Below are 14434 nucleotides of genomic sequence, written 5' to 3'. Positions count from 1 at the left end.
GCCTATGCAAAACATCACTCGACAGTGATCATGATATACGGGGCTGAGCAGAGCAAAGGATTCGAGATGGAAACACGATGCAGAGGCGGTTTTCTTGCTTTTTTTTCTTGTGTGTTTGGTAACAACTCTGGTCATGTACATCGGTATATACCGGACCTGGTCAGCGTGCCCAGTCGAGAAAAAAAAAAACGGCAGAACCCTGTCAGAAACACGACAAAAAGTTTTGTCTTATTATCGTAACGATTTTATGTTCTGTAGTATTTTTGTTTCTTCTTGTGTAGTTTTCTGTAGTACTTTCCTGTAGTCTGTAGTTTTGCTACATGTCCATAGTTAAAAATACTGCAGAAAAATCTGCTGTGACAACATAACATTTCCGGTTGTGTTTTCTGACTGGATGGTCACCACATCGTATACTTTTCTTCGTGTGTTTTGTCGCTGTCAGGACCGCTAGCAGGGTGAGAAGCAGTGGCTTATGGTATAAACCGGATAGAATTGTGACATAAAAATGGCCCATTTGTGCTCACGACCGGACTGAACCACGAGCCATGATAATCTCGGGCGATGGACTCCGTTATAACGCCCCAATATAAGCGCGCGCGTGCGTGTGCGCTACATCAAGCATGCAGGTAGAAAGTTCACTCTGGGATTTATTTTTTTTAAAAAGTCGGTTGATTGCCAGCCCTTGTGTTGCATAAGCTTCTTCGCATCCTTATTCGTATATCATCTAGGTTTATGCCATGAATGCTGAATCCGCGCAGTCGAGAAACACAACAGAAAAGTTTTCCATCCCAACAAATTTTTATGCAATGGTTTTGACCAAAATCTTGTAGTAACAATTTTTGTAGGGGCAACATAATTGTGTGCGGTTACTACAGAACAGAAAAAACTACCGTTCTAAGGAAGAATACTACAAAACAACGAAAAAATGTGCCGTTGCGACAAAACTACAAAGCACTACGTCGTATTTCTGACACGGTCCTGTACTTTTTTTTTTTGACTGGGCATTCATTGTTCGTCGAGGATCGATTTCTCTTCTCGCGAGCTTTAGTTACAAAACTTCCAATCTTTCAGCCTCGTTGATGCGATTTTTCCGCCCTGTCATGGCGTCATTATATCACGCTCGCCAACTCCTTACGCCTGTTGCACCGCCTAACAATACGCTTATAGAGTTTCCCATCTGCAGGGGTACGTGCTTTTGACAATATGCTAAACACTACGATTACACGCTTTTGGTTGTCCTTGCATTTTCCTCTCCTTTTTTCCATACGCAGAGACAATGCCAACTGTTTTCTTGAGAGGCTATCTTGTACTGCAGCATTTTCAACGTTGCCTCATAAAGAAACCGCAGATGATAATGAGTCTGGGGCTGATTGTGAATACAACTATTAGACAGAACATTAAGGCGCGAGTTTATTCAAGGACGTCACGCTTCAGTGGACGAATGACCTTTATCAACGCGCGTAGCCGCAGAAGAATAACAAGGAGAGCCGTGACGAAACCAACGTCCACTGCTCATCGCCTAAGCGAACTGCCAAGAAAAATTGCTCTTTCCCCGCGGTTAATGTACTCCGCAAGAGGTCTTCATGCAAGTGCGCGACGTTCCCGAAAGCGCTTCTGTTGTCGTTGTTGTTGTTGTTGCTGTTGTTATCGTTCGGCTGATTTGCATAACGGTCCATTGTTTTACGCTTGAGCCACGACAGTCGGGTTCGCGGTCAAGTGCAGCCCGAGTGTAATTACAGACTCGCCTGTGACGCCATAATGCGCGCAAATGACGTTCTTTCCTACGCGGTTCGAGAGTTCATTTCGTACGTTTATTCATGCGTAATTCGCCTTCATTTGCATGTTGAGAGTTTAATTAACTTGGCACGCCATCAATTAAAACGCAAAATAAAGAAGGTAAGAGAAAGGGAAAATCCAAATTTGAGAGCTCAGAAAGAGTTGAGAAGTGAAGTCAAGGTCACAGCAAAGCGAGCGAGTTTTATCTCCGCGAACTGTGCCGCCGCTTGTTGCATGCAGGCACTGCGCTCGCCCGAAGGTCCTGGGCATTCAACAAGGAAACGACCTTGGGCTGCTGAAGAAACACTAGCACGAAAGAACAATAAACTGATAAAGAAACGGATCGCGAGCGCGCAATGCACACAGGCTCGAGGAACGAGAGAAAAAAAAAAGAGATATATACAAAGAGAGAAGAAAGCAGAGAGGAACGCGACTCCACCAAGAACGGCTCCATTCTTGGCGCGCTTTTTTGCATCTGCCCTTCTTTTGTGTGCGCTGGCGGGCGGTGCAGACGGGCTCGGCCTGCTTGCATCGCGGGCTTTTGTTTGCTAATGCGTGGCGTGTGGCGCGCGCCTCTTTCTGCGTTTCTTTCTTTCTCTGTCTCTCTTCTTGGGGGTTCGCTCTGGCGATGGGTGTCCACTGGTTCACATTAACGAGAACTCCAACGGCAGACAAAAGGGGTGGAAAGGGCCGAGGCAGGGCACAAGAGACATGTGCAATCACGCGCGCGCGCACGCGAAGTAATGAATAGTAACGAACTGTTGCCAGCTGCGTGCACCATAGTGTTTAGTTGCGACGAGAGAGGTCACCTTTCTTCTCTTGTTTTCTTTGCTTTCTTTTCCTCAAGGCTTCTCTGACACGCGATCCTCTGAGATAGCAGTGTCTGCATTTCGATGTGTCTTTTGCGACGAGAGACAACGGTAGGCTTAGGCGTAGATGCAGTAGCTGGAGATCGACGTCCCTTAGTTGGCAGAACGCGCGATCGAGAAGTACTAGCGTAGACACGATCGGAACGCGGTTGCGTTAAGCGTCTGGAAATGCAATACCGGATGGTCGCCAAAACGTGTGGTGAATCGTAAATGGCCACGCAACAGGCTGCGAGAAAGGTCGCAGCCTTTTAAGTTGCTGCAGGGTCCGTGGCGCTGGGCTGCTGAGCAGGAGTTCATGGGTTCGATTCAGGCTTCGGAGGCTGCATTTCTAAGGCGGCGAAAGACAAAACCCACTCCAGGGATCAGGTTGAAATGTTTGAGAACTCCACGTGGTAGAAATCAAACCGGAGCTCTCCACTATACGACCTGCCTCAGCGTTTTTTTAGAACGCAAGGATCTATTAATCAAAACTTGATCTGGTATATGGGATTTGTATGGTACCTACGATACGGTACTGCTATGGTATTATTATTGGTATGGAATAGTATGGTATGGTATGGTATGGTATGGTATGGTAAGCTGGATTTAACGTCCCAATGGTGCACACGAGCTTTGAGAGGCTCTGTATAGTGGAGGACTCTGGTATAATTTCGGCCACCTGTGGTTCTTCAACGCACACTGTCATCGCACAAGGAGGCGGACGGTTCTTAATTTCGCCTCTCTCGAACCCGAGATCCGGGAGTTCCCGGGTTCGAACCCGACCGCGGCGGCAGCGTTTCGATGGAGGTGAAACGCATAGGCGCCCGTGTGCTGTACGATGTCAGTGCACGTTAAAGATGCCCAGGTGGTCGAAATTATTCCGGAGCCCTCCACTACGGCACCTCTTTATTCCTTTCTTCTTTCACTCCCTCCTTTATTCCTTCCCTTATGGCGCGGTTCAGGTGTCCGCCGATATGTAAGACAGATACTGTGCCATAATTCTTTTCCCAGAAAACCAATTTTCATTTTCATTTCCTCTGTCGAAATGCGGCCACCGTGGCCGGGGTTCTATCCTGCGACTTTGAGCTCAGCTGTGAACGCCTTAGATATTAAAACGTTGCAGCGAGGCATTAATTAGATGGTAACGTAATTGATCACTACAATAAAATCGAGAAACGCTCGGGGAGGAGCTCTGTGGGATGGAAGCTTGCATAGGTGAAGTTCGGTGAGAGTTTGGCACCCCATTGAATTCATAGTAGTACATCGTCAGTTATGAGGAATCCCTTACAAAAATTTCCTTAGGCAGTCTATAGACTGTCCACAGACTTCTGTCTACAAAGTCTATAGACTCTATATAGACAACCCTAGAAAACAGTCTATATAGACAGTACAAATCCTATTGACAGTCTATAGACAATCTATAGATTTATGGCCATACACTTTTAGTAGACTTTTGTCTATAGACTATGAATAGACAAAGAGAAATGTCTATAGGAAGACAATAGAGTCTATGAGAAGTCGATAGACTGTCTATAGACCGTTTTTATAAGGGATGACACCGGGGAAATTCTCGCAGGATTAATTTATCCCATTTTTAGTTTCTTATTCAGATGAAATATTTTTTCCGCCTAAATACTATATTCAGGACTTAAGAAAGAGAACTTGTCAGTTTTCCAGCTCAAAATATTAGCGTTGATTTTTTGCAGGGATATGCAAAATTTCGTACAAAGTGTCATAATTGAATGAAAACAGCAACATCGAAGTGCCTCAACTTGCCAAGAAAACACCCGAAGGATCGTGGGAATAATTTCTGTTTGTAAGGTGGATATTACGCTTGAAAGTTCAAAAAAAAATGTTACTACTGGCGTCAAATTATGTCGGCACAAAAATGGCGGACGATGTGCTACGCTGCTCAATGTTTCGCGAAATACCATATACAGCATTTTATATATCGCATAAAAAAAAACAGTTTATTTTCGAGATGAAGGACGCGAAATTCACCTTAAACAAATAAATCACTGCTAGGTGCTGCCTACTCTCAGAAAAATCTGAGTTCGCTTTGTATACAGTTGTGTATATAGCGTGTCAAAGGGTTGAACACCAGTGTTCTTCGATGTGCCTTGGAACTGCAGTGCTGGGGCGTGATTGAATTTCACTGCCCCCGCCGAGATGCAGTCGCCCCGTTATCGCGCCTGCGGCTCTGTCGGTAATGTGACCCGAAAAAAAAAACAACTCCTTTACTGCAAGAACTGCGCACGTAACGACGCAGTTGGTGCTAAATCACGATGAGAGCTTTAGTCCTGGTGCTGAGGCGCTGCTTGGTGGGATGGAGGCGGTTTTATCCAATACAAGCCTTTGGGCCATGACGACTAAGGTGGCCTCATCTTGATAACAAGCGTTCGTGCTATACAGCCGCAAATACCACGCGTTACAAGAAGGATTCCGGACGTTACGACGTCGTACCTTTCGCAACAAATGCCTTCTGTTATCTTTAATACGTCTAGCTATTCTAGCTGTTGCTGTTATCTTTAATACGTCTAGCTATTCTATCTGTCATCGCGCGGTTCAATGTACGGAGGGCAAAATACTTGTCTAGAACGACCGAACTCTGCGTTCCGCAGCTTCCAAAGCCGCTCCGACCAGGAAGGCAAAAAATGACGATGAAGCCCTATGAGTTTAACTGTGCATGCTCACATCCGGACCATTTTTAACCAAATGTTATCGCTAGCTATCGCGTATTCAACCCGAAAGTGCAGTAGTAGTAGTAGTAGTAGTAGTAGTAGTAGTAGTAGTAGTAGTAGTAGTAGTAGTAGTAGTAGTAGTAGTAGTAAGTGGTTTAATAAAATAATAATAAAAAGGAAGGAAAAGATTTTGGCTAGCCCCGGCGTCTGCCATCGATACTGAAGCACCTGAGCTGGGGCAGCGGAAATAAAGGATAGCAGGCAGAACGCGTTCTAGACAAGAGTTTCGCCCTCTGCACATCCGAGCTACAAAGCAGCCAGCCATGGCGCTTTCTCGGGGCCACTTTCTTACGCTCGCGCCGCAGGCAGAGGCGAAAGGCGCCTTCTCGAATGCCGGAAGTCGCGGTCGTCCCACAAGAGCGGACTCGATTCGCAGCGAAGCCTTCCGTCGGCTGTCGACATCGCTAGGGAGTAGAAAGTTTATTCAGGAGACACAAATGAGAGTCTCCGGAGGCCTCCATTGGTGTCAACGAGGGACTTGATAAGAAAACCGGAAGTCAGCCTCAAGTCAGGGTTTCTTGCTTGCTGCGATGCGCACTGCGGAAATGGAAGCGGCGAGGAAAAAAATTCAGATGCGAACAAGTCTGCGAAGGGGGATGATCACAATCCCCCTCGAAGCCTTGCTTGCTACCTGAGAAATCATGCATGGCTTGAAGCTGACAGGGATATGCATAAAATATGTGCACCTTTTCGACGCCGCAGTACTACGAAGCTGCGGCGCTGTTGACGCCGCATTGAAGGCCGAAGAAACATGGAACGCGCTCCATACGCACCGCCGCACGCTTTTGCATACAGTGACGTCACCATGCTTTTCTTTACAAACTTGAAGGGGGTCCGTACACCTTGAAGAAGATTAGTTTTGCCATCTAGCTTGTAACCTTTTTTATCACATGATGAAAGACGTCGCATTCAAATGAGTTTAGTTTAGTTTAGTTTAGTTTAGAGGGGTTTAACGTCCCAAAGCGACTCAGGCTATGAGGGACGCCGTAGTGAAGGGCTCCGGAAATTTCGACCACCTGGGGTTCTTTAACGTTCACTGACATCGCACAGTACACGGGCCTCTAGAATTGCATTCAAATGAAGGTGCAGAACGTCTCTTTACAAGGACCCGGCCACCTTTCGGTACAATCTTTACAATACGATACAGTCCTCTGCCACTTGCATGTCGTCGTTTGAGAATGATGGTGGGTATTGACGACACTATACCGGGTGTTTCGTCTAAGATGTTCGGAAAAGAAAATCGGAGCTGGCTATTTGGGATCTGCGCACGTCATCCACTGAAAGGGACAACAATTTTCCAAAATTATTTTTAACTAATGCTCACAATGATGGTTTTCCTGTCTTTAAGTTCCTTTATCGGGGTTTAGATTTGGTTTATGGGGGTTTAATGTCCCAAAGCGAGTCAAGTTATCAGGGACGCTGTAGTGAAGGGTACCGGATAATTTCGACCACCTGGGGTTCTTGGACGTGCACTGACATCGCCAAGTACACGGGCTTCTAGAATTTCGTGGCCATCAAAATTCGACCATCGCGGCCAGGATCGAACCCGCGTCTTTCGGGTAAGCAGTCCAGCGCCATAACCACTGAGCCACCGCGGCGGCTAACTTCCTTTATCCCCCTTCGCAGGTGCAGGGAAGCCGAACAGGCATTGGCTGGTTAACCTATATGCCACGCCCTTTATTCTCTCTCTCTGTATCTCTCTCTCTCTCTTTCTACAACGTTAGCCTGCAGTTTTGCATTTTAGTATGAGCGCATAGACAGCAACTACGCAGGACTCCTCTCATGCATATTGTAGACTTGACCTCAAGACCGATATTACGCAGTATTCGACAACCGGTTGGCTTTGTCGATATAATAGTAACGCAAACTTGGAAATAGCAGGTCGATTATTGTTTCGAGTACATGGTCCCGATAAAATGTCAGATGACGATCTAGTGTTTGCATTTTTGGAACAACAGTGTCGACAGAGCTCCAAGTGTACTCTTTCAGCTTATTAACACCAATATTTTGACCCCTTCCTCCTTTTCATTTTGATTTCGTTCAGGTCAATCAATATTAAAGTCACCCTGTCACTACTGCGTTAAAACAGAACTTCCGTGCCACCTTTTATTCCGAGCTCACCCATCGCATTTCGAATCTCGCCTCTTCCACGCTTTCCACTGCAAGCTCCGAATTGCCTCAGCTACAGAGGCGACATCCCGAAACCGGGGAATATATATGGTCATGACGTTATGGCCTGAGTCTGCCTCCGCGCCTTTCTGAAAAGAAATGAAAAAAAAATCAGGGAAAAAGACAGAGCTAGAGACCTGTAGATATATGAGATCGAAATAGCTTCAGGGCTCTTTTTTGCGTCACCGCAGAGAGCGCACTAAAAAGGGGCATCCCAACTATGGTCTTACCATGCTTTGAAGCCCTTGCTTTTCAGGTCGCCGTACATCATAGGTGTCGCGGCGGAGAGCCACCAACCTCGAGAAGCAGCGCAAAAGTAACTGGAAAAAAAAAATAAAGACCCTCGACAAACGAGATGGCACGGAGTCCTCCGGCGGAAGCCGTCGAGCCCGGAAGCAAAGGTGCTGTCATCTCGACCTAAGAAATCGGCCCCGCATTCCCACTGCTCGCCGCAGAACGGCGTAGGGACGTGGAATAAGAAGAAAAAAAATGTGTGGGAAAGAGGGTCCCTAAGTGGGAAGATAGAGGACGGAGAATATACGAGCAGGCATATCGTTTTTCGCGGGTAATGGGTCTGCGCCTTTGGCCGAGCCGCATCTGCGTATTGCCGATGGCTTATTTCCTCTCCACCTACGCGGCCAAATGCCGGGGGCTCTGGGAGACGAATATGCACCGACTTGCGGGACATCTTGCGTGTGCAGATAAGCCCGCATAGCGGCCTTTTTGTCCCACGTCTCAAGCTGTCCTTTTTTCTTCCCTCGTTTCAAAGTTCACTATATTGCAATGCTCCAGAATACGAAGGATTAGGTGGCTCTCTCTTTGGTGTTAGATTCCGGATGTGAGCGAGGACGTTACGAAAGCGGTGATTTGCAACCATTATTCCTAAACTCGTTTCTTTTGTTTTTTTGTTTTTTTCTGTCATCTGACTGACGAGGATGCTTCTGACGTACTCAAAAATATGATGCGCTAAAGGACACGAAGATTGGCCGGTATACTCTGGCTTTTTCTAGGCTGACTGGACTCACCAAACAGCACACATTTTTTCCCAGCCGCGACGGAAGAATTTCCCGGCTCACATATAAACTTCAGATTGCGTACATTTGCACCAGATTCGTCTTGACGGGCAATGAGGATGTCAAGTAGTTAACATTAATATCTGCAAGAGGAGTTTTCGGCGCTACTCCTTGTCACAGTCAAGTGTTTTTACGTGAACCGATGTTCTCCAGGTTTGACCTCGCGGATATGGTTCAACACTGTAAAGGTTGGAAGCGCAGAAGCACTGTTATTCCATAGATTTTCCGAAGAAGTGCGCAGCGCCTGCGCGCAGAGTTAACTACTCGTTACCACTGCAACCAGGGCTGGAACTTGAGACGATGGAGCTTCTGCTGTGATCTTTAGGCTCCTAAGCATACAGGGGTGACGCGGGTTTTCCATGTATCCATTTCGGACCTTCTTTTATCGTTCATCATACGTCCTCGAAACATTACCGCAGCCACACGGCACGCTACAGCGAATAGACTTTGCGGGAGACCTGGCAGTCGTACACTGCTACGTAAAACCGCGTGACATACCAGACAGCGCATAAAGAGCCAGTGCCGTAACCTGTCTGGAGGTTGTAAAGATAGCAGAGATGGTGAGAACAGCGAGTCTATACAGATGGCGTCTTTTTTTCTTTTCGTTATTTCTTCCGGCGTTTCTAAAACTAGGTTTCTGTGCGACGCTGTACGTGCGATGAGGGGTGTTGCGTTAGAGACATGCAATGCCTGAACGGATACCTCGCCAGAAGCCTCTCCGCAGGTCGACCTCTCCATCCTCGCTCTCATAAAAGATCCCCCCTCTCTCTCTGTCTCGACTTGTCTCATCTCTCTCACCTGTATAACGCCGATACAGCCTACACGTCTTGCAAACTGTGTTTAGCCAAGTTGCGTCAATGAGGGCCGTGATAATAGAACAGTTCTGTTGCCGGAATCTGCCGGTTGGCGCGGCGTGGTAAAAAAAAAAAAAAAGAGCTGAGCGGAATAGACCGAAAACGCCCGCGGTAACTATCCCACTTTGAACGCACGAACTGCAGCGTGAGGGAAATGATGAAAACAGTGAAATGGAGGCTAGAGACAACCCTTACAGAAATTTCTTTAGACAGTCTATAGACTCCTGTCTATAAAGTCCATAACCTCTGTAATCCTATAGACAGTCTACGATAATCATAGGTCTTTGGCCACACACTTTTAGTAGACTTTTGTCCGTAGACGGCACGCTCCGGGAACAGCTGCAGGTTGTTTCTCGCACACCAAGGCTATAGAGTACTTTTGAAACAGGGGCTGCAGTCGCTCAGTCGCCAAGAATAGACAAAAACAGAATGAATTGACAAAAATAAATATCTACAGGAAGGCAATAGAGTCTATAATAAGTCTATAGGCTGTCTATAGAGCATTTTTGTAAGGAAAATACAGGTGCATATACTGTGCTTGATAGGATCCAACCCGCTTTTCTTCGGAACCGTACGTGGCAGCAACTCACTTCTGACGATCCTGGAAGCACCGGATTATGGTCGGATGAAAAGACGTCTTTTTGTGTATCTGCTTTTTAATTTGATGTCCCGTCTTGACGAGACGATGCTCCGAAGTGATCGCATGTGCAACCACCACGTCTACGTCGCCGGTGCTTTCAGCGGGGTTCTCTCTCTTGGCTGGCGTGCCTCCACGACGTGCGCAGACCGATTGACCTTTATCCAGGCAAACATCTCCGTCATGCCAAGGACTTCCGTTCCACGCGAGATGCGGTGCCACCCCCCCCCCCCCCCCCCCCACGCTATGACAATGACCCTCAGCGGATGCACATGGGAAGGGGGGGGGGGGGGGAATGCCATTGCGCAACCATCAAGAACCCATCAAGTCGCGCATCGTGTGGGACGTAGCGCGGCCATTCGGGCTCGCCGCGCTCACGACCCTTGTCACGCTCGGCCTGCGGGCCGGTTCATTAACGTCACGCTCGTGGACCTCAAACATTCGGGGGCAAATAAGGATGCGGGGAGGAGTAGGATGAGGAGGGGGCAATGGGAGGAAATTCTTGGAGTGCATGCCACCGTGTGCCAGTGCGATGGGCAGAATTAACGACGCGATCCATGAGAAAACAAGCTGCTTATTCGCGGTAGACTTGCGCCCAGTAAACAACTATTCTCTGCCCTGCGGTGCAACTAAAGAGAAGGAACACAATCTTAAGGCACCTGGAATCTTAGGCGTATATGCGTCTAATCTACCCCTGTGGAACACCGTGTGTAGGAGAAAGGCTTCTATATTCTCGATGTGCGTAGAGCGCCATAACTGCGCGTGAATACATGCTGCATTAGGCTGTATATCACAAAGCATGGGACAATGTTCGAAGTTGTCGAGCCTTTGAAGATTAGGGATTTCCTTCTTCGATATTGCGACGACAAAAGGGCACCATACTCACTTGTACCTCAGGTTAGATCAGCTTATACCTAACTGAAGAAAATTAAATTTTAAAACGATGAAAATGTATACGCGCGAGTGCGAATGGTTGCTTCAAGCATCTCGGTTCACACAAAAACTGCGTAGAGTTTAACAAGCATCATTGCAAAAATACCTGTGAGCCAAAACGTTCGGCACCGTGTAGCCCGCATGCAAGTTGTGGTTGGCGCGCGCAACGCGCGAATAGACAGCCGCAATTTGGCAATATTTATCTGTAATACGGAAGCTATCCAACACATTGGTAGCTTTCGATATTTTTCAACAGCCATTGTAGACCCTTTCACGACTCAAGGAGCAACCTGTTTTTTGGGCTGTGGGCAGAACATGGCAGAGATTCGCACCTCAACTCTTTCGTGTTCTAGAAACAGTTGTTCGCCACGACATCGCACAGCCCAGTGTTCAATATCATGACGGCCTGCGTCTCCTTTATGAAGAGGTTTAGGTTTATTGGGATTTAACGTCCCAAAGCGACTCAGGTTAGGAGGGACGCCGTAGTGAAGGGCTCCGGAAATTTCGACCACCTGGGGTTCTTTAACGTGTGTACTGACATCGCACAGTACACGGGTTTCTAGAATTTCGCCTCCATTGAAATTCGACCGCCGCGGCCGGGACCGAACCCGCGTCTTTCGGGTCAGCACCCGGCCGCCATAACCACTGAGCCACCGCGGCGGGTCTGTATGTCCATTGTTCGAATTCTGTATGAGTGAGTAAGCAACAATTCTGCATTTTTGATTCGTTACCTCAGTTCTTTTCTCCATAAACATCACACGCAAGAAAGAGGGTGCTATTCGGATATTCATCAGGTCATTTGCGGTGTTGAGAGCCCCGCAGTTCTAAACACCGGAAATGACGTCTCGTCTGTTTGAGAAAGCGCCCAGCTTAGGGTGCAAGCGGAGACGAGCGGACATCTAGGCACCCTGCTTAGCCCAACATACTGTTTCATCTAAACCGTTGCACTTGGTACACTGTGCTTGCACAGCGTGTTACACGTGCGCGCTCGCCACTTGTCGCGCAGCCGCCGCGGTGGCTCAGTGGTGACGGCGCTCGGCTGCCGACCCGAAAGACGCGGGAATTTCGATGGAGGCGAAATTCTAGAGGCCCGTGTACTGTGTGATGTCAGTGCACGTTAAAGAACCCCAGATGGTCGAAATTTCCGGAGCCCTTCACTACGGCGTCTCTCATAGGCTGAGTCGTTTTGGGACGTTAAACCCCCATCAACCAACCAACCAGCCTCTTGTCGCGCAGGCTCCGAGCCCCACGGTGCGGCGTGGCTACGCCCGACTGGCCTTCAACAACTGCGGCGAGGACACGGACCCGCTGTTCGTGACGGGCTTCGACCTGGACCCAAACCCCGTGCAGATCCCGGGACCCCTGTCCGTCGGCATCCGGTTCCGGCTCAACGAGAACCTCACGTCGCCCATCGCGGTGAGTGCGCCATATGATTCTCGTGTTCAGTTCGAGTTGAAGTGATTCATTTCCCATAAAAATTCTGGCGGGTTTACAGGCAAAAAAAACTGTTCCTCACAGCTTAACGGGGCGCACGAAAGCACTAACGAGGCACTAGGCGATAACTCACGCAGAGTAATAAAACAATATAAAATGCTTTACATTCATAAAGATGACTCAGAAAAACAAGGCCAGTAACAAAGTATACAATAACATGAAATAGACTGAAGAAGTTGCACATATTTTGAAACAAACAATTCCACGAACAATCGATTATAATTTAGGAGGAAAATTATGCCGTATTCATTACAAGACATAATTCTGCCATTCAGGATAAAGACTAAAAGGCTGAGCAATAGGCATCGTTAATAAAATCTCCAGCAACAAAAGTAACGGCAATATTCCGGCTGCAGGGCCCGCATACAGTCTCCCACTCACCTAACTTGAACTCGGTTCGAGATTATTTCGATTTCCGCTCACAGAGATTGAGCATTCTAGTTCCAGTGCACGGCAATTAGCATCCTTGCAGAAACCGTCAGGGTTTTTTTACTACAATCTGCGCCTGTTGCATGAGGCCGCTATATAGACGCGTTTTTTCCCACGTTTATAGGGTTAACGTACGAGGGTGAGAATAAAGTGTTATGAGAAGGAGATCCGATGTGTGTCGGGGAACATACCAGACCGAAGTAACTATTTGCTGCTGCCACGGTTTCTTGTACTGGCATAAAGTGACCGGGCAGCCTAGAAATACAGCCGCAGTACTTTCCCAGAGCCGTAGGTGAGGAGAATATGAGAACGAAGGTGAGGCCGACTACAGCCTTGCCCCCTTACCCTTCCCCCATTTGTTTCCCTTCCAATGCGGTACACGAGCCAAGATACATACTGCAGCTACAGTCTTAGGTCCCAAGTCAAGGCAGCGTCACAAAGAAACACCACGAATAAGTAATCATTGAGCTTGGATCGAAATCTCATTAGGGGCGACCGGTTCTTGCTTATGCCACCTACTAAAATTCTACGCGCGGCATCTTGTTCCTCGAATGGAACTGGACGTCTTCTAACCAAGTAACCAAGCAGCATGCACGGCTTAACTAATTCCCTAACGCGGTTAGTAGAGGAGCGTATACGAACCTCTATTCGCGCGCTTGAGTATATAGCTAACCTTGAAATTCAGAGCAACGACTCTTGCCACGACCGCGGCAGTGTATGCTACTGAGCACAACCCACCACACGTAAACCGTCCTATCCGTGCATATTGCACAAGTTCGTTAACGACAGCGTTAAAAGGCGCTTGCTAACATTCTCGACGGTGAGCTCACGCAGAAAGGTGCTCTGATCAGCGCTCAGCGTAAAGAATATTGCTTTAGGCGAAGAAAAAAAAAATAAGACCGCGTTTTTTTTTTTTGCGAGCGAACTTTGCAGTTAGGTTGGGGAACCTAACTAAACTGCACCTAGCCTAACCTAAACTGCAGTACGTGCGTGCATACTCTTTTATACGCCTGACCCGGCTAAATGCTTCATGCCACTCAACCGGCACCCACGCGTTCCTGTTTAATTATTCCTTGCTTTATTTTCCTTGGCTTTCTTTTTCCTTTACTTTACATCGTGGATTTCTTTTTCGTTTCCGAAAATAAAACGAGTTGGGCCTTTCAGATTTCCGCGCGCAAATTGAGCTGCCATGTACAGACATGACTCCGAGAAAGCCTAGCTAGAGTCGTGTTTCGTTGAGGCCGTTATTTTAATGAATGTCGGCGCGTTTCTCTCTGACTCAGACTGTCGCGAGGGTTATCGAAACAGCTCGATAAAGGAAACTGCAAACAAAAATAAATGTATAGTGTCGACATCCCTCGTTCCACTCGCTATATCGAAGCATTTGAATGGAATGATCATTCGGACGTTCTCATTACCTTTCGTTAACGCTCTTTTTTAACACGCCGCTGCATATCACTCCGCACCATCCGCCCTCTTC

The 14434-nt window shown here is 47.6% G+C and overlaps 2 protein-coding genes across 5 annotated transcripts in view; one reads left to right on the top strand and one right to left on the bottom strand.

The window, feature by feature from the left end:
• The window catches only part of LOC144128934 (ganglioside GM2 activator-like), a 49356-nt gene that overhangs the window by 20737 nt on the left and 14185 nt on the right, over positions 1–14434 (top strand). The window contains exon 2 of the mRNA XM_077662754.1: positions 12268–12447. Coding sequence (XP_077518880.1) covers positions 12268–12447 — 180 coding nt within the window. The remainder of the gene's footprint in view (positions 1–12267; positions 12448–14434) is intronic.
• Positions 1–14434, bottom strand: part of LOC144128932 (cGMP-dependent 3',5'-cyclic phosphodiesterase-like) — a 250044-nt gene that overhangs the window by 228166 nt on the left and 7444 nt on the right. The window lies entirely within an intron of this gene.

This window comes from Amblyomma americanum, chromosome 4, assembly GCF_052857255.1.
Source record: "Amblyomma americanum isolate KBUSLIRL-KWMA chromosome 4, ASM5285725v1, whole genome shotgun sequence".
NCBI classification, from domain to species: domain Eukaryota; kingdom Metazoa; phylum Arthropoda; class Arachnida; order Ixodida; family Ixodidae; genus Amblyomma; species Amblyomma americanum.
Note: the sequence above shows the minus strand (reverse complement) of the source record. Positions and strands in the feature narration are given on the sequence as shown.